Source organism: Eretmochelys imbricata, chromosome 10 (genome assembly GCF_965152235.1).
Source record: "Eretmochelys imbricata isolate rEreImb1 chromosome 10, rEreImb1.hap1, whole genome shotgun sequence".
In the NCBI taxonomy this organism is placed as follows: Eukaryota; Metazoa; Chordata; order Testudines; family Cheloniidae; genus Eretmochelys; species Eretmochelys imbricata.
This window is the reverse complement of record NC_135581.1, coordinates 6542376-6568195: the sequence shown is the minus strand read 5'-3', so window position 1 is coordinate 6568195 and position 25820 is coordinate 6542376. Positions and strand designations below refer to the sequence as shown.

Genomic DNA, 25820 nt, shown 5'->3' with positions numbered 1-25820 from the left:
AGACAGTTTAAGCAAATCTGGAATCCAATATAAACCCACAGAATTTTACTTTCTTAGGAACAAGGACATAATTATCACAATCTACCTTTTATCATCAATGGGGTACAGACTCCACGGAAACCCTATGCTTGCTCACCACAGCCTCTCTAACTTAGGTTATCCCCTAGCACCCATCACCAGAGTATCTAAGGACTGACTAAGTTTTATCTGCCTGACAAAGTATCCCGCACAGCAATACAGCCTTCCCAGTGAATAAATGGCTCTATTAAAAGGAGACTGTCTAGGTGTATTTCCTAATTTTAAAACTTGTTGTTGAACAATTCATCAGACAAAAATCTGCCCTGGACATTCGCCTCTTTGCCTTTTTTTTTTTTTTTGGCCTTCCTCTGTTGCAGACATGAATTGGTTTATTATTATAGGGTTGCTACTCACGTTGTTCTAGTTAAGAATTGATCTTGAGAGAAAAGACACATAAGTGCCCCCATGGCAAAGCTCCACCCCTACCCTGTACTGCCTCTCCTAGTCATTTCTGAGTGAGCAGATTTTAGTGGGGACAGGGATAATTTCACAGTTAATAACCTTGGGGTGCAGAATACATTCACGGTTCTGCAGCATGCGATATGGGAGAGCTTTCGACAGAACACTGTGAATAATTTGCCACTTAGAAAATCAGCACTAAAAATTCCTCTCCAAATCACAGGGTGGCGTTTTCTGCACCTTGCCAAGAAAATTCAGAGCACGTCATTTATAAAATAGCTGGTTAACCAGTTTTTCCAAGAAAACTCAGAAAAGAGCAGCTTCCCACACAATGACCTGACTGAAGGATCTTTAGATGACTCACCTCTCTCAAAGAAAAGGAGTACTTGTGCCACCTTAGAGACTAAAGGTGCCACAAGTCCTCCTTTTCTTTCTGCGAATACAGACTAACACGGCTACTACTCTGAAACCTCTCATCTCACTGTTCTTCAGCTCCAGCCAAACTACAATGAGGACACACCACCCTTGGTGGCAAATGCTGTTTCTTGAAATCATGCTGTTCCCAGGATTAGGGTGAACAGAATGAATTTTCTTCCTGCTTCCAAACATTTAAAAGGCATCACCTTGTTCCCTAGGAGATCAAATTCAACACTTGGGGTTGAACAAAGAGTCCTCCCCCAACGGGCAAAGTAGAAGCTGGCTTGCTTGGTTTTGGCCTGGCATAACAGTGGGCTTCAGAGTTTTGTTTTTTATTTCAATGCACAGAAGCAAACTTGTGCACTGATGATTCATGTTACAAAATGAATGTCTCCCAGATTCTACCATCCACTAGAAAAACCCAGAGTCATGTTCAAATGCAGATGGTCTTTCACAGCATACCATTTCAGCCAGGGATAGGTGAAACTTTGCAGTGGAATAATTCATGCATTTGAGGACCAGGATAATTTATTCCATGAATACAGACCCCGATCCTGCAAACCCATTACACAAATGTACATACTTGCCAACGGTTAAGCTCCTGCATAATGGTTTGAAGCATGGGTGGTGGGTTAATCCCCACTTCAGGGAGGCTAACCCCACCGGCCCTGCAGCTGGAGGAGCCCAATCCCCCCAGACGTACTGCTGGAGGAGCCCAGTACCCCCCCGCCACTGAGTTCCAGGCCGAGCCGCTGGCCGCAGCACCAGCCCGACCCTCTGGCCCAACCCCTGGGCTGGCCTGAGCTGCAGGGCAGCCCCAGCCCCTGGCGGGCTCAAGCTCCAGGCCGCCGGCTGGAACTGAGCCTTCACTGGCTTCAGGGTAGAGAGGTGGGGCTTTGGGCGGAACATGGGCAGGGCCACGGCCTGGGCTAGGGGAGGCTTAGCCTCCCCTGGCCTTTGATACCCACTGCCCATGGTTTGAAGGCTCGGACCCCTGCCCTTATTTTCTGTTCTCAGCTGTGAGCAGTTGACAATTCCCTTGCATGTATTCACTATTCAGAAACCATTCCCGTTGCCACTTGCTGTAAGCGGGCGCTTGATCTAGATCACATCAGCTGTTGACGCTCAGACTGTAAAACTCAAAATCCCAGTTGCGTGACTTAGTTTCCTTTCTATGCAAAGCAGCACACGCAGCCCAACAAAAAGAAAAGGAAAGCAACAGTCATTGGGGCGAGTTTACTCACCTGCTCGTGATACTCAATTCCCATGCTCAGCGTGTTGATCAGAATGGCGATCATAATCCCCCGGTTGAAATACTTGCTCTCCACAATCCTTTTCAGCTTGTTGCCAAAAGCCACCCAAAGTCTAGCGACTTTATTCCTCTCCTTTGGTTTCTTCTTCTTCCTCTTCTTATTCCTCTGCTGCTGGATCTGATCTCTTTGGTCTCCGTGCCTCAGGTCCTGCGTGAATTCGTAGACGCCGTTGTTGTCAGAGTCGTAGCTGTCGGACTCACTGAACTCAAACTCGGGATCCTCCAGGATGTTAGCACAGTAGGGGCAGTTCTGGAGTTCGCAAGTCAGGGTGCTGGGCTGGGGGCTGGGCAGAGGGCACGGCATGTTCAAACCCGACAGCCTGCTGGAAGTCCTACACAGATCTGCAATCAAAGGACACGCACAGGGTCAGCAGCGGAATTAACTCCCACCTTACTCCCACAATCTCCTGTTTTCCATGGACATGTCATCTTATAACAAACAAGATGGATCTGCTCTAGCTCCACCAGACATCACGGGCTTGATGCTAGGCTCCCTGGGGGAGGTTCTTCGGCCCGTGCCATTCAGGAAGTCAGACTGGGTGCTCATAATGGTCCCTGCTGGCCTTCAAATCTATAACGGCCTCTAATTTGGTCCAACTTTTTCCATAGTCTCCCCTTTTATCCCTGTCTCCCCTCCTTCAAGTTCCACAAGTACCCTTTAGCTTCCTTGCTTCAGCTCTCTAGCCCTAGATAGGGCAGTTCTCCCCCAGCACATGGTGATCTCTTTGCACTCTGCTGCAGTTGAGTGGCATACCGCACACTTTCCATTCACTTTTATTAAACCCAGTGGTCTATCATTAATGGCAATCCTAGTGCTGCCTGAAAATGATGCCAGATTTAGAGGACCCTTCAATTCCCATAACAAGCCAAGTTAAGGAGAGGAGGGGAGAGGCATGGGGGGGAACAAGGACGGCTACCAATTAAACATCTCAGCAGTGGCTGCTTTGATGTCTCCTCACCCCTCCTTTTCTTTCAAGCATTTTTTGAAAGGTTCATTTGAATTTCTTGCAGTCATGGCACAGCGGGAGTTGTGGCTATTTCAAACGGGCGTGCAAGGGCTGGATTTTTTAATCCAATCTGTAACAGTGTTTGCTGGCGTGGGGAGAAAGCGGGGTAGCCCTCCCAGAAGCTGGACACGGTGGTGGTGCTGCCTACCCAGCATGGAGAGGATGTGCCTAACCAGGAGGTCTTTACAGACCAACGTAATGAGCCACTGGAGATGAATTGACCTGAACCTTCACCTGAATGGAACCTGAACTAGACTCATGTGTGAGAGTCAGATAAATACAGGGCAGGCAACAGCACGGTAACGCTCCCCTCCTACATAACGTGCTTGGTGGGAAGGGATCAGCTTGGAGGGAAGAGGGTAGTTCAGCTCCTGAGCATGCTCAGACAGTGGCCTGTGTGCTGAATCTGCCAAGAAAGGGGCTAACAGCCGGTTCTGGGGACGCGGATGAGTGATTTTGGGTGCCTGCCGGGAGATACCATAAAGGAGCCTGATCTTCAAAGGCCCTTTCTTAAAGTCCCTTGTGAGGTCCCTCAAGTTGGGCACCAAAGTCAACTCGTCATGTTTGAAGAGCTTGGCCCTCTCCACTGAGAAAAAGACTGCAACCCACCAACTCATTTCAGGGAGGCCACCCAAGAGCCATCAGATAATAATGGCTGTGGGCCTAAAACACAACACGTCATGATTTAGACCCCTGCTGTCTAATACTCCAGGAGGTGACAGAAAAAGCCATCACTTCACTCACAAGGTCTGAAAGTTGGGTTACGATGAGAAATTGAAAGACTGGCTGCTTCACTGAACCTTACCCAGAAATCACAGGCCCGCAAAACTGGGCTGATCACCTCAGGAGAATGGGCTCTCTGGAGATTTCTGGTAATCATGCCAAAGATCCCAAGAGGTCAGAGGTATTTTCCCTCTCCCCCTGACTCCACACGCTAGGCCATGTCAGCCCCTCTCTTTGCTAATTTCCACAGTGATTTAGAAATGCAGAAGCAGATCCGAGGAGAAATGACCATGCAGCTGCTTCGGCACTATGCATGCTAGAGCACATAGCTCGTGCCTCCTAAATGCTATCAAAGCGTTAACAATGATACAAAAAACACTGGCTCCGCAGATGTCTTCAGAGCACCAGAGTCTCCTTGGCTGCCTGCTCAAATAACCTCACAGCATTGCAGGGCACACGCACTCTTAGGAACAGACTGTACTTCATTTTGCTCAATTCCACAGCACAAAAAAGGAGAATACGCTCCCCCAATCACATCCCTTCTCGATTACACCAGGCCCCTTCTCAATCAGGACTGTGAGCTCCCCGGCCCTTAATGCCTTGCTAATGCACCCAACTATCTTTCAAGTGTTTCTGTTTAGCACATGGCTTGCCAGGATTGGATTCCACTCTGTTCCTTCTTCCCGCCTCGGAAGGTGCAGGGAGATAAGTGAGGCAGCGCTTTTGACTATTCCGATTGAGCTGGAAGCCAGGAATGCCAGATGGAGCTCACCAACCGGCTTCAGTGTCTAATCCCTCCAGCATGGGGAGGGATCTAGCACGGGTCCATCGCTGAGCACCGGCTGGAGCCACTTCTCAGCAGCTGTGAGACACCTCGGTGTAGCGTCACGCTCTGTTTTTTGAAGCAAGGACCAGCCGTGGTGGAATTATTAGTCACCAGCAGTTGCAAGTAGAGGGAACTAGGGGCTATGAAGCTCTTGCTTAACTGGATCAATTTAAATACTCCTTTCCCTCCTTCTTAACGTGCCTCTCCAGCTGTTTTAGTGTCCCTGCAAATATTTCTTGGGGTGATGGTGTCGAAGGGAGTCACCTCCCTTTCTTCCCATTTCAAGGCCTCCCCAACCCCACACAACTGCTGTCTGCCGCCACCTTCAAGTAGGGTTGCTAACTTTCTAATTGCACAAAACCAAATTCCCTAGTCCCGCCCCCTTTTGTGCCCCTTCCCCAAGACTCTGCTCCTGCCCCAAAGCCCCACCCCCACTCATTCCATCACCCCCCCGTTGTTCACTCTCTCCCACCCCTCACTTACTTGCTCATTTTCTCCGAGCTGGGGCTGAGGGGTTTGGAGTGCGGGAAGGGGTTTCCGAGCTGGGGCAGGGGGTTGAGGCACGGGAGGGAGTTCAGGCCGCAGGCTCTGGGTGGAAGTTTGGGTGAGGGAGAGGACTCAGGGCTGGAGCAGGGAGTTGGGGTGCGGGAGGGAGTGAGGGGTGCGAGCTCCGGGAGGAAGTTTGGGTGCGGGAGGGGACTCAGGGCTGGACCAGAGGGCTGGGGAGGCAGTGAGGGGTGCGGGCTCTGGGCAGCGCTTACCTCAGGTGGCTCCCTGGAAGTGGCAACATGTCTCTCGGCAGTGAGGTGCAGCCAGGCGGCTCTGTGTGGTGCACGCTGCCTTCGCCTGCAAGCACCACCTCCGCAGCTCCCACGGGCTGCGGTTCCCGGCCAATAGGAGCTGCGGAGCTGGCACTCAGGGCAGGGGCCATGCCTCTGCCTCAGAGCCAAGGGACATGTCGCTGCTTCTGAGGAGCCGCGCGGAGCCCGGTAGGGAGAGCCTGCCTAAGCCCTGCTGCGCCGCCAACTGGACCTTTGATGGACTTTTGTGGTGCTGACCGGAGCCATCAGGATCCCCTTTCGACCAGGTGTTCCAGTTGAAAACCAGACACCTGGCAACCCTACCTTCAAGCTGTCTGGCCACGGGGTAAGGCAAGCCATTCAGACAATTTTAAGCCAGACAATCCCGTTTTTAAATGGTTTGTCCAGTGTCACGGCTGGAGGATGCCATGCATGTGAGGGATGAGGTAGCTTGCTCTTCAAAATGGAGCCCTCATGTGGCGTGACCTCACGCTGGTAGAGGTGGGGTCATGATGCGGGGAGGCTGACACTATTCCTGGAAGTACGAAAATGTCCGGTGTTCTGGGGCTGCATGAGTGGCCACCCTACCAATGGGACAGGGATCGGACATTAGACTGGTCAAGCTGGAAATCAGATTTGGAAGCTGAGGAGGCAAGAGTAGATATGTGCTCATCTGGGTGGCTTTGAGTCACAGGGATTTCCACCAGGAATTCCACTCGACTTTCCTTCCCCCTAGAAACATCCCCCTTGCAAGTGACCAAGAGATGCCTGATAACCATCTTCTTTACTTCCTATTGTCAACTGTTCTGCAGCATTGCAGTTCACTGACAAGCAGCTGCCGTGTTCCACCCTGTAGGGGGCTGCACTTCAGCGAGTGATGATACGATTCTGGTAGAGTATATAAAGTGCTTTGGTATCCTTAGGGTTGAAAGGGCCTCTATACACACAGGGTATTATTATTAATGGCATTATTAATAGCAAGGTCTTCGAAGAATGCTGAGCCAAATTAAAATCCAGTGATGTCACTGGTGTTCCCCTGAATTCACGCGGGTGTTAAGTGAAAGGTGAATCCGGCACTGCCTTATCTCACATAAAAGCACAGAGAACGGGGCTCTTTGTGCACATCAGCAGGACCAACCTTTGGCTTGGACTGTGAGTTTCAAGCAACGGCCTTGGAACCATTTCTTTGCTTTCAACTTCCAGGAGCGTGGGCTTTTATCTCAAAGGAAATACAGATTCTCACACTCTAGCCCTCGTTAACTTATAGAATTAAGGCCATGCCATTGATGAATATAAAACCCTTGCATAAGCAACAGAAGAACGTTACAACGAACCCCTCTTGTCCCTGAGCATTTTAAAAGGGTGCAAGTGTCCAGTGAATGTAATTTATATAAATAATTTCATGAGCTTTACCCGTTTGTGCATTCAGTTCAAAACAACATGGAAAAAGTCACCCAACATATTCCACAGACGACCTTAAATCAGACCCACAAGACATACTTAGTACTCTTAACAGCTACATCACTAGTATAAATAGTTGTGTGTGTACATGCGTGGATGAATATAAACTATACTGACAGCCACAAACATAAAAGATCACGAGACTGACTTAGAAATTATGAGATTTTAAAAATAATAATGTGGGGTCTTTTTATTTACTTTTTGTAGTTTTAGACTTTAGAGTTCAAGTTTTCCATCTTTTCTCTGCCACCTTGAGGGCTAGACACTGGTTTTTTTAAAAAAAGGAAGCTAAGAGTCTCTCATAATCCCATGATTCCAGCAGCTGGGGTTTTAAGAAAAGCAACAAATATTATGAAACGCACAATAAAACCGTGAGAGTCAGCAATGCTGAATGAGGCCACACACAACGTACAATTAGGGATACGTATGTTGAAAGAGTTCATGAGATGTGTGTGTGTTCAACGTTAATGCTGTCCTTTCCCTGATTTAAAAGAGCTCTGAGTCTGCAGTAGCTTTGCAGCCCTGTACATTCCCCTGTGCAGGGAGAAACGGAAGACGAGGACGATTAGAGGATCCAAACTTATGTGGCTCTGCTGCTCCCACACCCCTCTGTTGAGTACAAGCATATGGCAACCATATCGCTCCCCACTGCACAGCAGAATCCCACAGGTTCTGCTGCCAGGGGGTCCACCGTGGAAGCAAGAGCGGGGTTTGGGGGTCTCTGTAAGAAGCTTCTCTTTCCATCTTTCTTTTCATTTACAGAGATTCATTTTCCTGTCCCCTTTTGGACTCGCGAATGAGCACATGGAATGGTGCAGCATGTAGAGTGGGCTCTCCCCTCTTAACCAAAGCCTCGAGAAACGTGCCCGAAGAGGTGCAACACAGTCTGCACATGGGGCAAAGCTCATGCAGCGTAGATGGCTGACATCCAGGCTTTCCTTGGAAGCCGGCTGCCCAGGGGGATATGCACAGAACAGCAAGAGAGATTACTCCAAAGGCAGCGGTTTACTTTGATAAATCAGTTTATCACAGGCTGACAAGGAGCGAGACAGACAAAAGATCAGAGATCGGAAATGAACGAAGCCACCAGGGCTGGCTGCTTCTGCTCGGAGCAGAACCTGCCAGGCTGCTGATCTGGAGGACCAGATGCTTTACAGTACCTTTCCTCTGGTCCATTCTATCCTCATTCATCACTGCCACACTGGAGACCAGATTCCAGGCAGTGGGTTTTCATTTTGGGTGGGAGCGAGGAGGGAAACTCAAGGGAACACTGTTCTCTGGGTGAAAAGCGACCAGCTGTTTGTTTCATAGCAGTGAGAAAGAGGCGGGCAGTCTTGCTTAGGGCTCACTGTCTGCGCATTCACGCAGCTTCAAACCAGCCAGCAAGCAGAAGGCAGGGCATAACAAAGTGTACAGTCCAGAACTTGCCTTATTCCTGGCTTCTCTGCTTACACTGTTCAGGAAATCTCCTATGTGGACCTATCTGCTCTCCAGTTAGCACCCCACACCTTTCATGGCTTTGCCCTCATGTCACTGCTCCGGAGATTTCATCCGTTCCCCCCACTTGTCCCAATACAGCCTCCATGATTAACAATCCCTGATTCTTTCCTGTACTTGCAGCAGGTCTCAGTGTGGGCAAGGGGGCATTTTATATGGCAACAAACAGACAAACAAATATAAAATAGGAGCCCAAAGTACATCCTGTTCTGAACCCAATTTTGCAGGGACAAGCTCCTGGAAATCAGAGGGGAGAGGGACCGGGGAGAAAGGCTTCAAGTTTACAGCTGCACTAGTGCAACCTCATTGACCCAAACCCTGCAGTCTGCCCAGGATTCCCCACTAGCTTAAGTGAGGACTGTGGCTCTTCATGAGAAACAGTCAAACTGATTCTGACGGACTAAGAACCAGGCTGACCCTTCACCCACAGCTACGCGCTGGCTTCACTTTTTCTCCCCAGGATTTTTATTTTCCTCTGGGTTTCAACAGGGCCCCAATACAAAGCCTGTTCTCTCTCTTCAGCCTCCATTTTGCAGAACCAAGAAGTTGGGCTAGTCCTGATGTGCTTTAGACAAGCATGCAAACTCTGGTTGGCTACCCTGAACCTGAACTCCGACCCCTGTGAGGTTCACCCATCCCCAGTTAGAAGAAAGGTCGGAGCTCGCACGAAGATATGAAATTGGGCTCTAGTTTGCCCTTGAAGACCCTTTCCTACAAATCCCATCTGACCATTTGCCCCTTGTCCACTAATTCCAAGCAGGATGTCAAACCCTTTGTTCTTACCATGCTCTCCCATCAGTTGATGGAGCTTCTCAAAAGGAGCAGCATTCACACTCACAGGGCTATTAACCATGGCCACAGGGGGGCTGCCACTTTCCTTCCCTTTGGGTACCGGGGCAGAACTGGCTTTGCTAGCTGGAGAAGGCAAGATGGTTGGATAATTCATATTGCCATGGTTGGTGGTGAGCCCAGCGGTCAGTTTAATACTTGCAGAGGCATTGGAAGACTTGCATTTCACCTGGGGTCCTTCGACGTGGCAGTCGGCATGGTAAATGCTATGGACAGACTCTGAATCCACATGAGGAGGAGGGCTATGCAGGTTGGGGGATGGAGATGGAAGCATCAGTTGGCTCCCAGACTTCATGGCCTTCAGCTCCAGGTCACAGATCTCAGGGTTGGAGCGGAGCCCCCGAGGGCTCCCATTGCTGACGTGGTAGTGATGGTGATGGTGGTGATGGTGGTGGATGAGGTGGTGGATGGAGGTGATGCGTTTTTTGCTTCTGCGGCTTTGCCCGCTGGGGGCGCTGTTGGGGGTGACCTTTTTCCGGCGCTTGCTCTGCCAGTTGTTGTACAGGCGTAACGTCCGTCGCTTTACCTTCCTGAAGATGTGGCAGATATATTTGAGAAGCTCATCGTAGCAACTGCCCGGCTCCGAGAAGCTGGCGATTGTGCTGTCGTTGGAGAGGTAGCGGGCACGCTGCTCCTTCATCAGCTGGTTCTCCCGCTGCTTTGTTTCAGAAAACTGCGTTGCTATCACAACCAGGCACAAGTTAATCATGAAGAAAGAGCCCACCTGGGGAAGCCAAGAAGAGAGGAATCAGCAATTTTACCAAGAGGCACCCACCAAACACACTCAATTGCCCCAGGGGAGTCACAAGATTTGCTGGGCTCATTTTAATATCAGGATTTGACCATCATGCTGAATACCCAGGACTGCTGTTGGAGAACCAAGTGCTGTATTAATTAATTTGCAGGTAAGCTCTTTTAAGCTATTTCAGAGGCAACGAGGGAGATCTTTACTTTTAAACACCCGGCCCTCAAACCCAAGACTGACATAGGTTATTGTGGGACTTGCAAAACAAAATTTAACCAAAGGACTGCCGAGAAGTACGCCATTTAATTAGCAAGCAGCTGGCCAACGTGCAGAGCGGAAGTTCTGTAGTCTGTGTTTCACTCTCTCTCTTGTACTGGAACTGCCAATATTTCCTCTTTTCCTTTTAACTAACTTACCTATTGGCATGATGTACTCTGATGTCTGAGACACCAGCCAGGATTCAAACCCCCCATTTGGAGAGTCCTTTCAGGTTTAGTCCCTCGTGACAAAGAGTAAAGGTGCTCCAGCAGAGAAGCAGTTAATAAATGCCTGCCAACCACATAGCTGATCCGAGCAGGGTCATAAAAGGAAAGGGGAAGCTGGTGCTAAGACAAAGGGAATGCCTACACTGGAGCTGTAATTTCCAGCTTGGGTAGACATACCTGCGCTAGCTCTGACCAAGGCAGTACACTAAAAATACCGTGTAGCTGCGGTGGTGCAGGCAGCGGGAAGGGCTAGCGGCCCCAGTACAATCCCACCCAAAACCCCTTGGAATGTACTCAGGTGTCCAGCCCATCCTGCCGCTTGTGCCACGGTGGCTACACTGCTATTTTTAGTGTGCTGACTCAATCAAAGCTAGTGCACCTACAGCTACCTGTGCTGGAAATTACACCCCCAGCTGCAGTGTAGGCATTACCCACTCTCCTCCCAGCTGGCTGACGCTGGGAAGTCCTTGTGCAGTCGCTACTCAGAGTTTGAGTCGAGGCGGTCTGAGTCAGAGGTTTGTCTCTCGAAATAAAGCAAGGCCTGAGGCAAGAGTTGTGAAATAACCTGCAGAGTTGGGATCTTTATTGGCCCTTCTCCAGCCAGTGAGTCCGCTCACTGGCCTACCCCCACTCGAAGCTGTATATGCATATTCATCTACACGTACAGGTGCCCAGAGACACTGCCACGGGTGCGCTGAAATCAGTCATTAACCAAAATGAAATCAGTAAATAAAAGCACCACTTGATGTCTGGTCTTTCTATGTACGTGTGTCCGAACGAAACACTTACCGTCTGTGTTCGGACAGTAGCTAGGATGCAGACTAAGACCCTTCTCCAGTCCGGTGACTTACATTTCATGGTCAAGAACGAAGCTCTACTTGCTTTCTATTCAGGTCACATTGCCTGATGGGAACATAGTATCCCTCTAAGAGGAGGGAGACAGGGCTAGCCAAGGGTAGTGGCACTTATAAGGAATTGTGAGGTTCTCCACAAGGACAGACCACAACTGACCCCCTCTCTTTGCTTTGCTGAAGGCCATGCTGGTGGATACGGTGTCATGCTGGCTTTGCCCCTTCTCTCCCTGCCCCTCCCTCTCACTTCCCTGGTTAGCACGCTGCAAAAGATCAACCTCAGGGAAACGTCCAGCATTCCTGTTCCGAGAACCAACACACCGAGACTTAAAGTGACTCACATCAAGAGGTAGACTCAAGGTGCTGTTGCCTGTGTGCTGGGCTCAGCAGAAAATCTATGGCTTTAATCTGGGCCATTGTTCTATGCCTCCTCTGGAGAAATCACTGGGTTACTGATGTGCAGTGAAAATCTCCAGTCTTTAACTTCAGCCTGGGCGCTCTCTGGGAAGAACGAAGGGTGCCACCCTCGGCCCCAATTAGTCACCTTCTGGTTTTGCTGATGGGCTATGAACACGCAGAAATGTTTGAGGGAGTCCCGAATGGAAGCCTAGGTCTCCTGGTTCCCAGCCCTATGCACTAACCACCAGAGCACAGCAGCCTCAAAGCAAGAGCATGTACTTCTGTAAGTGTTGGAAATTATACCTATAGCTGCTGTGTAGACGTCTCGGGACATCTTGCTGCAGACATTTCTGCTAATAATCCGGCATCTGGGGTTCTACACAAGTAGTTCCTTTCTAATACAAACAGATTGCCTTCTGGAATGTCAAGGAGGCTAGGGAGTGGGAAGCAAGAGACGTGTGCTGCTTATTCTCATTAGCAGTCCTGGCAACAAGACACAACAGCCAGGAGAAGTCAAGGTTATAAGATCGAGACTCGGAGAGCAAGAGAGAGGGAGGGGAGGGGCCTATATGGTTTGACAAGCCGCAGCAATGCATCCTATACGTTGCTAGGCAGGACAAAGCTTTTTGTGGCATAATCTCCCACCCGCAGCGTAAAACCACCTTTATGATGACACCCAGGGTTTGCAGAGTGTCCTCGTGGCCCGAATGACATGCTGATGGGGCCATAATCACAACACCTGGCTCTTCTCCAGGAAAGGGCCCTACACAACTTTACCAACGAGGGGCGGGGGAGTGCGCGTGTCCAGTGAGTCATACTTACTATTATAAGCAATATAAAATATATAAAATTGTAAAAAGAATGCGCATCCATAACATAATACATGATGTCAACCCATCCTTCCAGGGTTATAACCTATGGGGAGAGAAAGAAGAGGAAAAAAGAATAAGTTACAATTAGGATCAGAGTTAATGTCAAACTTCTTGCGGACGCCTGTTACTTATCACTTCGCAAAGTCGGTCACTGTTCTCGCAGTAATTCTTTCCTCGCTGGCTTAGCATCACAGTAATAAGTGCTACACATGTGGCCAAGAGACTGGCCTAAGGTTTCAAAGGAATCAAGCATGATTCAAACTGATAAAACAACACAATGAAACAGCCGGAGCACGGGTTCAGAGCCAGCGCAAAGCAGAACTTAGAGAAGGCCCTGCAGCAAAGCTACAGACAGGGACATGAAATCTACCTTGGTCTGTTGGTTCCGTTGCCCTTAAAGTGAGATGCTCCTGATTTTAAAGAGGTTTTATTTTTTTACCTCAGTTCTTTGCAATATCTACTCCAAAGCTTACTATTAAAATCACATTATTGTTGGCACCGTGGCAAACTGAACGAAAGAAAGTTACTTAAATTAAATGGTGAATCAATTACATCCTTGTGTTTTCAATCTCTTATTCCTTAGGAAAGGAGCTGAGGATTTAATTAACACTAAGCAGCCAGTGTTCAGAGCAAAGTAACAGCCGCTGCATCATCCAAGCTATTTATTTAATTAAAATGCAGCCGCACATTCATTCAACATTTCACGCCCTGTGCTGGATCTGATCCTGCCTTCTTTGCACAACCAATAGACCTGTTTCTGAATTTACTGGCGGTAAACTAGAGCCAGGGCCAAATTCTGTCCTCGGTTACACACCAGCCTTTGGACTAGCTCCATTTGGACTTAGATGATATTCCTCCAGAGTTACACCACATTTGAAATGGGGTAAATGAGATCCTTGATGGCCCTACAGTTGCTCTTGATTGACACTGGTGTGAATGAGATCAGAATCAGGCCTAATGTGCGTATAGGCATATCTGCAGGTAGATTATAAAAGGACTCTGTAAAAAGTGCTGGTGACAGCCATTGAGAGAGAGTCAGTCTGACTTCTTCCACATTAGTTGGTATTGTATAAGTAGCCTTAAAGTGGGAGTATGGCATGTGCAAGGAATATAGGGTATGTCTACACTGCAATGTAAACCCAGGGTTCAAACTCAAGCTCAAGCCTAACCCGCCTTCTGTCTGCACACAAATCTCACTAACCCAGGGCTTGGACCCAGGATCTCAGGACACCAAAGGGATGAAGGTTCTGACCCTGAGTCAAGCCAGGATCCAGGGTTCAAACCCTATTGCTTTGCAGTGTAGACGCAGCCCCACTGGACTAGTGCTTTGGGAGCCCGTCAATCCTATGGGCCAACTTTCTTTGTCTTCTGGACAGTCAAGTTTTCCCATGCTGCACCACGAACAAAGGGCTAGAGTGGCCACATTTTGGGAGGGTGCAAGGAAATCTGGGATATTGGTGGTTGGATTCAGGTCTGCGTATTGCAGTGTGGGTGCTGGAGTCCTGGGTTCGGGCCCAGGTTAGAAAATTCCTAACCTAGGTTTGACAATCAGTGTAGATGCTCAAGCCCTGGGTTCGCTAACCCAGAGTCCGCTGACTTGAGGTCCACTAACCCTGAGCCTACATTGCAGTGTAGACATTCCCATTGATATGTACATCCTTTCCTCCTTTGTTTTTCTAATGGAGCTGAAATAAACATGGGTCTTTGTTGTTTGATTTTATAAGCAACAGCATAACCATTAGTGTTCTCACAACACTGATACCCATGATCACCCCAAACCTGGTGGAATAGAAAGTTTCCATCATCTTGCCCCATCACTTCACTCTCCCTTGGTTTACACATGTGCTGAAGGGAAGATAGTTTAAAGAGACAGAAAACTACACACACCTGATTCTCTTCTCACTTCAGTCACTGGAAGTCAAGAGTAACTCTATCTGATTCAACAGTGTAAAACTGACATGACAGCAGGCTCAGGCTCTGAATCTGCTGTTTTCTGCCTTGTGTTGAATGTGGATGAAACATTTGCACAGAACAAAATTTCTTTCATCTGAGTCCCTGGCAGGCATGTGCCATGCCAGGAAGAGGATCGTCTCCAGCACTAATTGCTTATGCTATTTCACAGGGAATCCAAGGAACTTAAGTTGGCAGCCAGCATGGTAATACAGTAAAAGCTTTGTTATCCGGCATGTTGGGGGCGTGGAGGGTGCTAGTTAGTCAAAAATTCCGGTTAACTAAGAGTTATACTTACCAATGGAGGGAGGGAGGTTGGATGCAGGAGGGGGCTTAGGGCTGGGGCACGGGAGGGGGTGCGTGGCGTGGGCTCTGGGAGGGAGTTTGGGTGTGGGAGGGGGCTGGGGCAGGGGTTGGGGCACTGGAGGGGTTTTGGGGTGCCGGATCCGGTCAGCTCTTTCCTCTGGCAACTCCCCGCAAGTGGTGACATGTCCCTTGGCTCCTAGGCAGAGGCGCGGCCAGGCAGCTCTACACGTTGCCTCCGCCCGCAGGCACCACCCCCACAGCTCCCATTGGTCGCGCTTCCTGGACAATGGGAGCTGTGGAGCCAGCACTCGGGGCCGGGCACAGGCAGTGCACGGAGCCCCCATGGTTGTTCCTCTGCCTAGGAGCAGTAGAACCATGTCGCTGTTTCCGGAGAGCCACATAGAGCCAAGCAGGGAGCTTGCCAGCCCTGTGCCAACCGGACTTTTAACAGCCCAGTCAGTGGTGCTGACAGGAGCCGCCAGGGTCCCTTTTTGACCAGGTGTTCCGGTCGAAAGCTGGACACCCGGCAACCCTATTGAAGATTTGTATTGGGAGATATCAGAAATACCGGTTTCTAGAGCTTTTTGGTCGATAAAGTGCAAGAGAACACAGCTTTTAATGTATATCAAACTGCTGCCAGTTACCCAAGAAGGCAGGCTCCACTGTAGTGCTCAAGGTTTTATTTGATACCCTCTCTCCCTTCTTTCAATGAGTCTTTTGGAGTCGCGCTGTAACAGCTGTGGTAACAGGTGTTCTATCCACTTGGTGATGAAAAATGAGCCCAGGGACCCAAAACATATTGGCTGTACCTCTTCACTGAATTGGATTTTGGCTGGCAAACCTCAAATCGAATGTAGTAAAATGATTAAACGGCAGAGGCATCTCAACAACGGCCACTCTGCGGTCAAGTGCTTGGGGCACTATGAAGTGCAGTGCCTGAGAAACAGCTTCAGGAACTCGGGAGCGTGCGTGGTGAGGGAGAACTGAATCTTTACATTAATAGCGGGGTTTTTTTCTCGTGCATTACACATCATTTCCAGTTGCTGTCAATCGACACACCAGATTTCTGCTGCAGCGGGCCGAAAACACTCACCCAGCTCCCAGAATATTCAAGATGTAATTAGGACTTGCATTGCTGAGCCGCTTGTAAAACAACATGATGCAGACCGATAGGTGTGACTGGCTCCAGGTGGATTCATTCTCACAATGCACACACAATGTCAAATGCAGAAATACCCTTGGAAAGTTTATTCCTGAGGGATTTCTAAGGTGGTTGGAACCAGGAACCACTGGAAATCTCATCAGCAACCTTGGTCCTCACAAGATGTCCAGCTCCTTTTTCTAATCATACAGGTAGGGCAAAATCCACCACGTGGATGCTTGTCTGAGCTGAAAGAAGCCTCTATACTTTTAGAGCCTCTCATTTACACTAAGGCCCCATTAGGCAACGCTGGCAGAGTAAAGGCTCAATGTGAATTGAAATAGAATTTTCACCTGTTTTAATATAGGGAGAATCAGGCTCCAGGGCTTTTGTCCATCACTGGTTTAGATAAAATGAACTAAACAGGTTGATTCTTTGGAACAAACTGAGCTGTCCATAGTGAAATTCCAGAGTACGCTGGTGTAAATCCAAATCCAGTAACTATTAACTTTCATGGGATTGCTCTGGATTGATGGTGCCCATTGGAGAACAGAATTTGATCCCTTATTTACGTCCCCAGACCAAAAACAGTTGGAGATTAGGTCAAGAATACTCTATATTGCCCATAAAAATCTGATTTCTTTTCAGCACTGTACTGCCTATGACTCCTCCTTCGGGCACCCTGAATGTACTATCACCTACTCTATTATATGGAAATTACTCCCCTCCTGCTTCCAGTCTCCTTTGTGATTAATCCAGTTGACACTAGCCCCATTTGTTCCTCCAAGCCCCTTTTAAATATCTTCCAAGGGCCCAAAGCACCTTTCCCAGTGCTTTGCAATCGTGTCAATCCGTGCTCAATAATTAAATTCGGTTCAAGTCAGAATCGTTCACAGACAGACATATTAAACAGCCCCTCCAAAATGTACCAGTTCAAAGCCTCCCATAGATGCAACATGCAATTATTTATCAACAGAGATAAGGCAGCAAGAAACACGTTTCCTAATTCTGCTCTGATGAAAAAGATTTGTGCGAGATACGCAGCAAACCAAAAACGGCAGCTGGAGGGAAATAGCTGAAAGATTCAATTAAGATGATTGGCAAGCTAGTCTCGCAGGCCGCTGCCAATTGCAATAACATGCTAGAGAAGGAGAGGGAAAGAAAAGTTCCCCTTAGCATCAGGAAGGGATTTGGTTTATGAAGACTGACCTTCCTGGGCAGAAAATGGAGCTGTCATCCTAGGCAGACGAAGGTCCTATAGGACAGACACTGGATTATCCATCCAATCTCCCTGCCCGCTTTTACCACTCCCTTAACACTCATATGTATGTTGTCATCTTGGTGAGGGGTGGATTAAACCACCCAAATCCCAACAGAAGTGGTTGCTAAAACCCTGCATCTTGTCCCAGCAATTTACATGCCAGGGCCTGAATCTCTGCTCACATCAGTGCAAGGACTTGGTCCAAAGCTTGCTGGAACTAATGGAAAGACATGCTTTGACTTCATTTACCTTTGCCTCAGGCCCTAAATCAGAAGTTACTCGATGGCATTATCCTGGTGCACAATGGGCGAGAGAGGAGAATCACAACAACAAAGTCTCTCTGGGCCTGATTCCACGGTGCTTGAGTCTGCACCAGCGGGGTATACATTTTAGTCCACACTAGCGTGTCACACAATAACTGACCCATGTGGATCCTGCTGGTGTGCACTAAAAGCTCCCTAGTGTGCACTAATGTAGCCCAGCTGCAAACAGCCCTATGTTACCATGCACTAGGGAAACTTTTAGTGGGTGCCACCAGGGTTCATATGGCCACTTAGCGCACGATATGCTAGCGTGCCTTAAAACGCGTACCCTTCTGGCGCAGAGTAACGCACTGCGTACACAAGCCCCTTAGGGCTCGTCTACACTAAAAATGTTCCGCTGACACAGCCATACTGGTATAAACTATTCCGGCAAAGCCTCTCGTGGAGAGGCAGGTTATACCGACAGAAAGGAGGAGTTGGTGGTGCAGTTAAATCACCTCCTTGAACAACATAAGCTATACTGGCAAAAGGATTCTGTGTGTCTACACTAGGGTTTTTGCTAGGGGTTATGAGTTTCTCACACCCCTTGCTGACATAGCTAGGCCAGAAAAACTTTGTAGTGAAGACAAAACCTCAGTTATCCTGGGACTGCTTCTCCTGCTATGTTTACACTGTCGTAATGCCATTGATTTATAGCAGTGTAAGTGGGAGCAGAATCAGGCCTTCTGTTCAAGTCAATCAGAATCAGCCTAAGACTTTAGACCTAAAGTCACAAGGGAGCTGTAGATTAAAGCCAGTAGCTACTAACTCAGGCATCCTCGCTGTTCAATGGGAGACAGTTTACCTAGTTTTTTTCGGTCAGTCCCCAGATCACTTTAACTCTCTTTCTGGAATTATTTCTTACTGCGCATCTACAAGTTTTCACCATAAAAGCATGGTCTCCAAGCTCTGCCAAAGTGTATGCAGAGACTTGGACACAGTCCAGCTCGAGGTCAAGTTTTTCTTCTCTTTAGTGTCACTTTTTGAAAGAGGGAAAAAACCCAAACCCCACACACTCCTTTAATTAGGAAAGTCAGTGTTACTTTTGAAACACTTAAGTCTTCTCGGTATATTATAAAGCACTAATGGTGAGTGCCAGATGGACTGCTGCAGATAGAAATGAACCCTGAAGTCCTGCTAATCAATGGAGAAGTTTACAAAAACTACCTTGTGAAGGGAAGCCAACAAGCTAAGTACTAAATGCACGGCCTGCTAAATTCTGGCCTCATCCCTGGCACTAGATCTTAAACACTGGGAACCTCTGCTTTTGTAATCACTTGAACTAGCTTTACGTGTAGAGCTGTTCTGACTATGTCTGGCAGGAAAATGTTGCCTAATAGTTAGATCAAGCTCTGACACCTTAGTCAGGTCCCTTGCTTGTTCATTTCAAAAGTTTAGGACCTGATTCAGCAAAGCACTTAAGCATATGCTTGCCTTACTGAATCAGGGTCTAACACAGGATTGAATCCTAAGCATTTGCAAAATGTTTTGAGATCCTTGCATGCCAGGATCATCTTAATTGATATATCAGTCAACATTTACATCTATATTCAAATATACACATTTCCACTCAGCCTTTCTAGCTGCTCAAGCTGGGTTCTTTTTGTGCAAGATGGAGACTATCTGCATCAAAATCCATTACGGTGGTTAGACGGAGAGTCTGTGATCTGCTCTGTTTTTTACACTGCTTATCTCTCAATTTTGCTGGCCCCACTAGAAGGATTTTATGAACCTTGTCAAGATGAGTTTCGATGATATCATAAACTGTTGGAGCTAATTAATTACTGCGATGCTCTCAGTAAATTTACAAGGCCTTTAACATGCATTTTTGAAGGCCCTTTTTCTATGTATTTTGCCCTTTCATGGGCATATTGATTTGGCTAACAAGCTCTGAACAGTGAATAATGGAGTATTACTTTTCTGATGCAGCGTGCTTGGCAGCTAATCAAATCACGAACTATATTTTTCAAGTCCATTTCATAATTTTAATTATTTCCTCATGACACACGCTGTTAAGTAATCTCTACGGGCAGAAAAACAGCTTTTATTACTTTCTGACTAATATCCTTTGAATAGGTATTCCTGCACTTTGAGGCTTGCCTTACTTTGCAAAGCATATTTAACCTTCTCGTTAAACTTGGGAGTCTTGCAGAGCGTCAATTTACTCTGAAAAGTGATTGCAAAAAAATCAGCATTGTGGAGCCTCATGTTCATTTTCTTTCAGTGACTCTGGATGAAATTCGCTCCATTTACAAATAAAAGGATGCTATCATTCTTTCCCCACCAATATCCAGCATTGCAAAGTCACACAGGCATCTGAAAGTTAAGCTGGGTTCTCTTTTTTCCCTCCTACAGCCAATGGAATTGTACCCCAAATAGACGCGTATTATATAATTGGACAGCTCAATAATACTCTTACCAGATCTCTAACACATTTAGTTGGGTCTAGGATTGGCGACAATATAGAAGATTGCACAAAACAGAAAGAACCCAGCTTGATTCTCAGATCCAATGCTGAGTTTTCAATGAGACACAGTCCCCTTGTGGCAAAAAAAAACCCCTAAACTAAAACAAAAAACACAAACTGTCCCAGGAGTGGCTTCTTAGCAGCCTCTGTTCTAGCACAGGGTCCCAGGAATTCTTATCACTGGGACTGTCAGGAAGGACAGTAAAATGGTGCAGTGTTGTCACAAAAGAAATGTTAAAATCTTATTAGATACCCAGAAATGCTCAGAAGTGATTAAAAAGTAACTTTTTCCCGCCTCATGCGAAACACAGACCGCTTCTATGCTAAGTTTCAAACATCAGCCATTTTCCCCCATAGCCCTGTTCAAAGAAAGGCTCCCTTTTAGGGCTGGATGATATGTTTCAACGACACCTTTTTTCCAGTGAAAAATGCAAATTTGGTGACACCAAAATATTAAGCAAATTTAGGGGGAGAAAACCCCAAACTTTCGGAAAATTTGAAGCGTTTCATTTTGATTTTTTTCAAAACAAATGCTTCTATTTTTTGATTCAAAATGGCCTTTCATTTCACTTTAAAAAATAAGAAATGTTTAAAAATGCTCAAAACCAAAACAATGTTTTGTTTGACCTCAAACTTTTATTTTTTTAAACACAAAATTTCTAAAAAACCCTCATTTTTGGCTTTGACATGAAACAACGGATTTTTCAGAATGATCATTTAACCAAAAATCTCTCCTTTGCCCAGCTGCTTTCCTGATCATCAACCTAATTCTGTGCCCAGTAACCATGCAATCCTCCTGAGCTCAGTGAGAATGCAAGCTTACACCAGAGGGCAGAATTTGGACCTAAATATTCAAAAGTTCCTGAAAGCTTATGAGCACCTCCTCCCACCTTCTCTTTCTTGATTCTACTCCAATGAGTGGCTCCCCACAGAAAAGGAGTTTCTAATTTCAAAGTGAACTCAGTTTAAAAGCAAAACTGGGAACTACTTCTCTGGAGAAAAAGAAAAATATTAACAGGCTGTCTTAGGGCCTGATTCATAGCCCATTGCAGTCAATGGAAAGACTCCCATTGACTTCAATGGGTACATTTGATCAAGCTTCCCTCTCACTCTTGGTCCCAGTGAGGATCAAAGTCTGCTATGTAGTGCCAGCTAACAGAGTCAGCCCTTAAGTTGAAGCTGTAGAGGCTTGTGCTTCTACTGTTGAAAGCCCTGAGTTTGATGCCTGCTGATGACCTTAGTGTTTGATGTATACAGACATGGCTCCAGCAAACATGGTTCATACACTGCAGGCTTTCTCTGATAAACAAGTGGTTATCAGGTCAATGTACCATGGTCTGAGTTAAGGACACATAAGTTAAGGACACACTCCTTCCCCCCCCGCAATGAAGACAACCAATACCACTCCCTCCTTTCTAGGTGGTTTCTACCACTAAGGGCAGGATTTTAGTCTGTACATTTTGATTTCAAAATAGCAGACCCTATCCCTTTAAAATAAATGCCCCTGACTCTCCCTTTGCCGTTGAACCTGACAGCAGCCATGGGCAGCAAGTCTGAGGACCTATCGACTTTGGTGGCAAGGAGCAGAAAATGATGCCTTTGAATGAAATTATCTAACCCCAACAGCAACTTCTGTAATGATGAGGATGTTATCTGACTGCCTATCCATTCTACACTAAATAATGCAAAATCCTTATCTCCCAAGTATCACCAATTTTAGATGAATGCCGGCTATAACAACAAATCATATCTCAGTATATATTAATGAGGTTTGATTTACCATGATAATTATCCTTAGTCTTCATTGTTTTTGTAAAGTACTTTATGCACAGGGAATGAATTTAACTGAGAACCATAAACTAGTCTGAAAAAGTATCAAAGCTGAAAGGCAAAGCATTCACAGAGCAATTCCCTTACCAAGAAAAATGGAATCCAAGCCAATACGGAACCCACAGAAGATCCTCACTTTGACTACAGCTACACAGCAAAAACTGTGTATGCCACATGGGCTAGAATACTCCCCAAACTCTGAATTAACTCCTCCCCCACAATGCATAACAAGTGGGATGCCTGCAAAATTACTCTGATTACTGGTAGAGTCTAGTGCAGCCTTTATTACTTCCAAGGAAGGCAGTGCTCAAAACTCTGCACACCATGTCCTCAACTGGAGCTCATCTAGGCTGAAAATCATTAACACGGACTAGCATAAGGGACTTTTGGATCTTCTTGAGAATGGCTCTGGAAGCGTTTCATCAGAGTTGCTGCAGGTTTTGCTTTGAACGGGATGGGATGATGTTGTAAGTTTTTAAGAAGTTAGAGAAACATCTGTCAGGGATAGCCTAGGTATACTTAATCCTGCCTCAGCATCGGGGGAGCGGGGTGATGAACGAGATGACCTCTTGAGGTCCTTTCCAGCCTTCCATTTCTATGAGTCTATGTTGCTTCCACTCCAGCATAACTGGAAGGATCCCCAAGGAAGAAAATGTTTCTCAGGAACTTTTGAAGTCAGCGTGTGTACCACCCAAGTTGGTTTCCCTTTGAGGTGGGCAGCAGGGGCCACTCAAATAAACCTGGGACACTACATTAGAGCTGGGTGAAAGTTTTCGGTCAAACAGTTTTGGCAAAAAATGCAGAAATCAAAATTGCAAATTTAAGTTGGTTTCACGAAATCATTTGTTTACCCTCCCCACCCCCTCAAAAAAAAAACAAAAAAAAAAAACAACCCTGAACATTTTGCTTCAACGTTTTTGAAACGAAACGTTTTGATTTTTTGGTTTGAAACGACTTTCCTTTAATGATTTCAAACTTTCCTTTAATGTTATTTTAAAAATTCAGAATCATTTAAAATTGGTTGAAATGAGAACAATTCAATTTTGTGGAAATGAACCATTTTGTTCACCCCAAACCGATTTTTTCCCAACTTTTTGATTTACTGAAAAATGTGAAAAGTTTTGATTTTGTTCTGACCCAACAATTTTTTTGACTTTTCAATGTTGCCAACAGACTGAAAATCCATTATTCGCCAGGCTGTACACTGCGCAAAAACTTTTGCAATGATAGAGCAAGTGAACCCTCCTGCCCCCAAGCTTCAGCAAGGGTCTGAAGTCTGAACCCAGATCTGACTTAGAATTTTCTTGGCTGACCCATTTAACACACTGCCCCAAATACCCTGGATCCAAACCCAGACAGATCCAGAGGTGTTTGCATTCCAGAGCTGCACTCTGTCTCTTGGGCTTCCCATCAGAATTTACAGGAAGTGATATAAAGCATTAATAATTCTTTACATTTTAGTAACTCACAAAATGTCCCAGCTGCTTTCCAGACAAGCCAGAGGACACAGCTAACTTCTCCACTTGCAAACAGAGAGGGAATTTCAGAAGGTAGAATTCCACATATAACTTTCTGGCTCTGGAAAGAAGCTTTGGCTATCTTTTGCTGTCACACTTGCTTGGGCACTATGCCAGCATGCTGGGACTGTACCTGAAGCAGCTAATTGCTCAGTGAGAAATGCAGGAGAAGGCACCAGCAGCTATGTAGCAGAGGAACACATCCTCATCAGCCCTCTGAAAAGGAGCAAAAGCCTCCCACTATATGGGGCCTGACGCTGCTCTCACTCCACTCAGTGCCAAAACTCTCATTTGCTTCAAGCGAAACAGGATTGGGCAGTGTAAATGGCCTTATTTAACTCCTGCAGTTAACTCCCCTCCGTTCTGACAGGGGTTTATTAGGGTGCACTAAGGGAAGGTGGCCCCTTACACAATGGACTCAGGGAATGTTGCCTTAGTAGTCAGAGCAGGGAGTTGGGAGGCAGGACTTTCGGGTTCTATTCCTTGCTTTTTCACTGACTCGCTGCAGGTCTTGGGCTGGTTTATGAGCTGGTTTTTTAAAGGCGCGATGCTCTCGCAGCTTTCTGTGAATCCTACGGGAGCAGCAGGCGCTTTGAGACTCACGTCATTCAACCGTGTTGTGCCTCAGTTTCCCCATGGGGATAATGATATCTGCCTTAAAGGGGCATTTGGTGACCCAGTTCACATTTGCAGGGTGCTCTGAGCTCTTCAGATGAAAGGCACAACAGGAGGACTAAATAGTCGGAGTATATTCTTCCTTAGCACAAATGCCATTTCCATTGAAAATCTACTTCCTCCTGCCTGTGTATTTCATTCAGAGAAATCTCCTCCACACAGGAATGAATGAGCGGCAGTTGGCATCACATTCCCCCCTCCAAATCTGCTCCCTCTTATAACATGTTTTCCTGAGCAGGGCGATATTTATTGGGTGCGTTTATCACGTTCACCTTCCTTGCTGTAACCTACTGCTGGCTGCAGCAGGACCAGTGGCGGCCAGAAGCTCTCCACTGCCTAGGCGGGTGATCAAGATAACACAGACATCTCTCGTGGTCGCTGACAGCTCCTTCAATACCACTCAGTATTTCAGGTATTTTTCTCTGAGAAGGTGATTCTGCGTTTCCTTTCTTGGGCATTCTTGTCATGCTGCTCGCTTGCCAAGCCTCTCTTGCACACTATCGGGTTTTTTTCAGTGACAGCAGAAGTGTACATAACAGCCTCCACAGAGAATTCCCTCACTGGAGCCTTCTGACGAAGGACCAGATGTGTGCTGCTTATCCGACTTGATTAACTCTTCTTCTTGGAGAAACGGTGCATGAAAAGCGATATGCCCTTGTGTTTGAGATGGGTCTGAAACCAAAACGCTCCCGAAGTTTAAGATATGCACCCCAATCTCACAGCCTGACTAACTTCTATACGGCCTTCCAACCGTAAAAGCCCCTAAATGGTATGTACGTTTACATACCATTTCCATACATATATGGAAGGCCGTATAGAAGTTACAGTCTCCCAGGACTGAAATGCAGCCACCTCTGGGGTGGAACACATCACGTAAGAGGGGCACAGAGAAAGTCACACACAACAGCGAGAGAGTGGCCTCCCAGTGCCCTTCCTTAACTGCTTAGACAGAACACTCCCTTCCTGTGTTGAACTAAATCCCTACAATGATACTTGAAAAATTTACCTTTTCAAGTTTCATCAGAGATTCAAGGAAATATTGAAACAGATTGTCCCCTACATTTCTTCATCAGTTCCTACTCAGAACTGATGTCACGGTCACCCCAACAACTGCCTGTAAAATGTTGCCCAGAGTATACCTTCTGTCAGAAGGATCCATTGTGGGCCCTGCCCTTCGTAGCTTGAGATGGAAAATGAAATGATACAAACAAAGCAGCCTGAATCATCTCTCCTCTCCCTGCACAATATCTCATGGCAACACTCCGGCTCCCTTGACATAGCCGGCTTTTATTTCGCTTAGGCCCTGCAGCAGCGTAATTTCTGGTGTAGATGGTGGCAGTGTTTTGATGTCCTGCAAAACAGGATCTGTAATTCAGATTACATTAGACTTTGCTGAGGTGGGTAATTCATCATTTGTAGTACGACAATACCCATAATTACAACTCTTACTGTTGCTACTGAAATTCATGTGCAATAAAGGGATCTTAATATCATGCCAAACCTCACAGTTAATTTAGGTTCCATCTCCTTTCATTTATTCGGTAGTAAGATAATTAGATCACATAATGCGCCATTGAACGTGCCTTCGTAACAAATACATACATGAATTAGCTTATTACACAACAAATGAAGGGAATCAAAACATGAATA

At 46.7% G+C, this 25820-nt stretch overlaps 1 protein-coding gene across 1 annotated transcript in view; it reads right to left on the bottom strand.

Annotated features, from left to right (window-relative positions):
• CACNA1H (calcium voltage-gated channel subunit alpha1 H) overlaps window positions 1-25820 on the bottom strand; it is a 478708-nt gene that overhangs the window by 123995 nt on the left and 328893 nt on the right. Inside the window, exons 7-9 of the mRNA XM_077827747.1 lie at window positions 12672-12764; window positions 9304-10093; window positions 2139-2548 (exon numbers count right to left, since the gene is read on the bottom strand). Coding sequence (XP_077683873.1) covers window positions 2139-2548; window positions 9304-10093; window positions 12672-12764 — 1293 coding nt within the window. The remainder of the gene's footprint in view (window positions 1-2138; window positions 2549-9303; window positions 10094-12671; window positions 12765-25820) is intronic.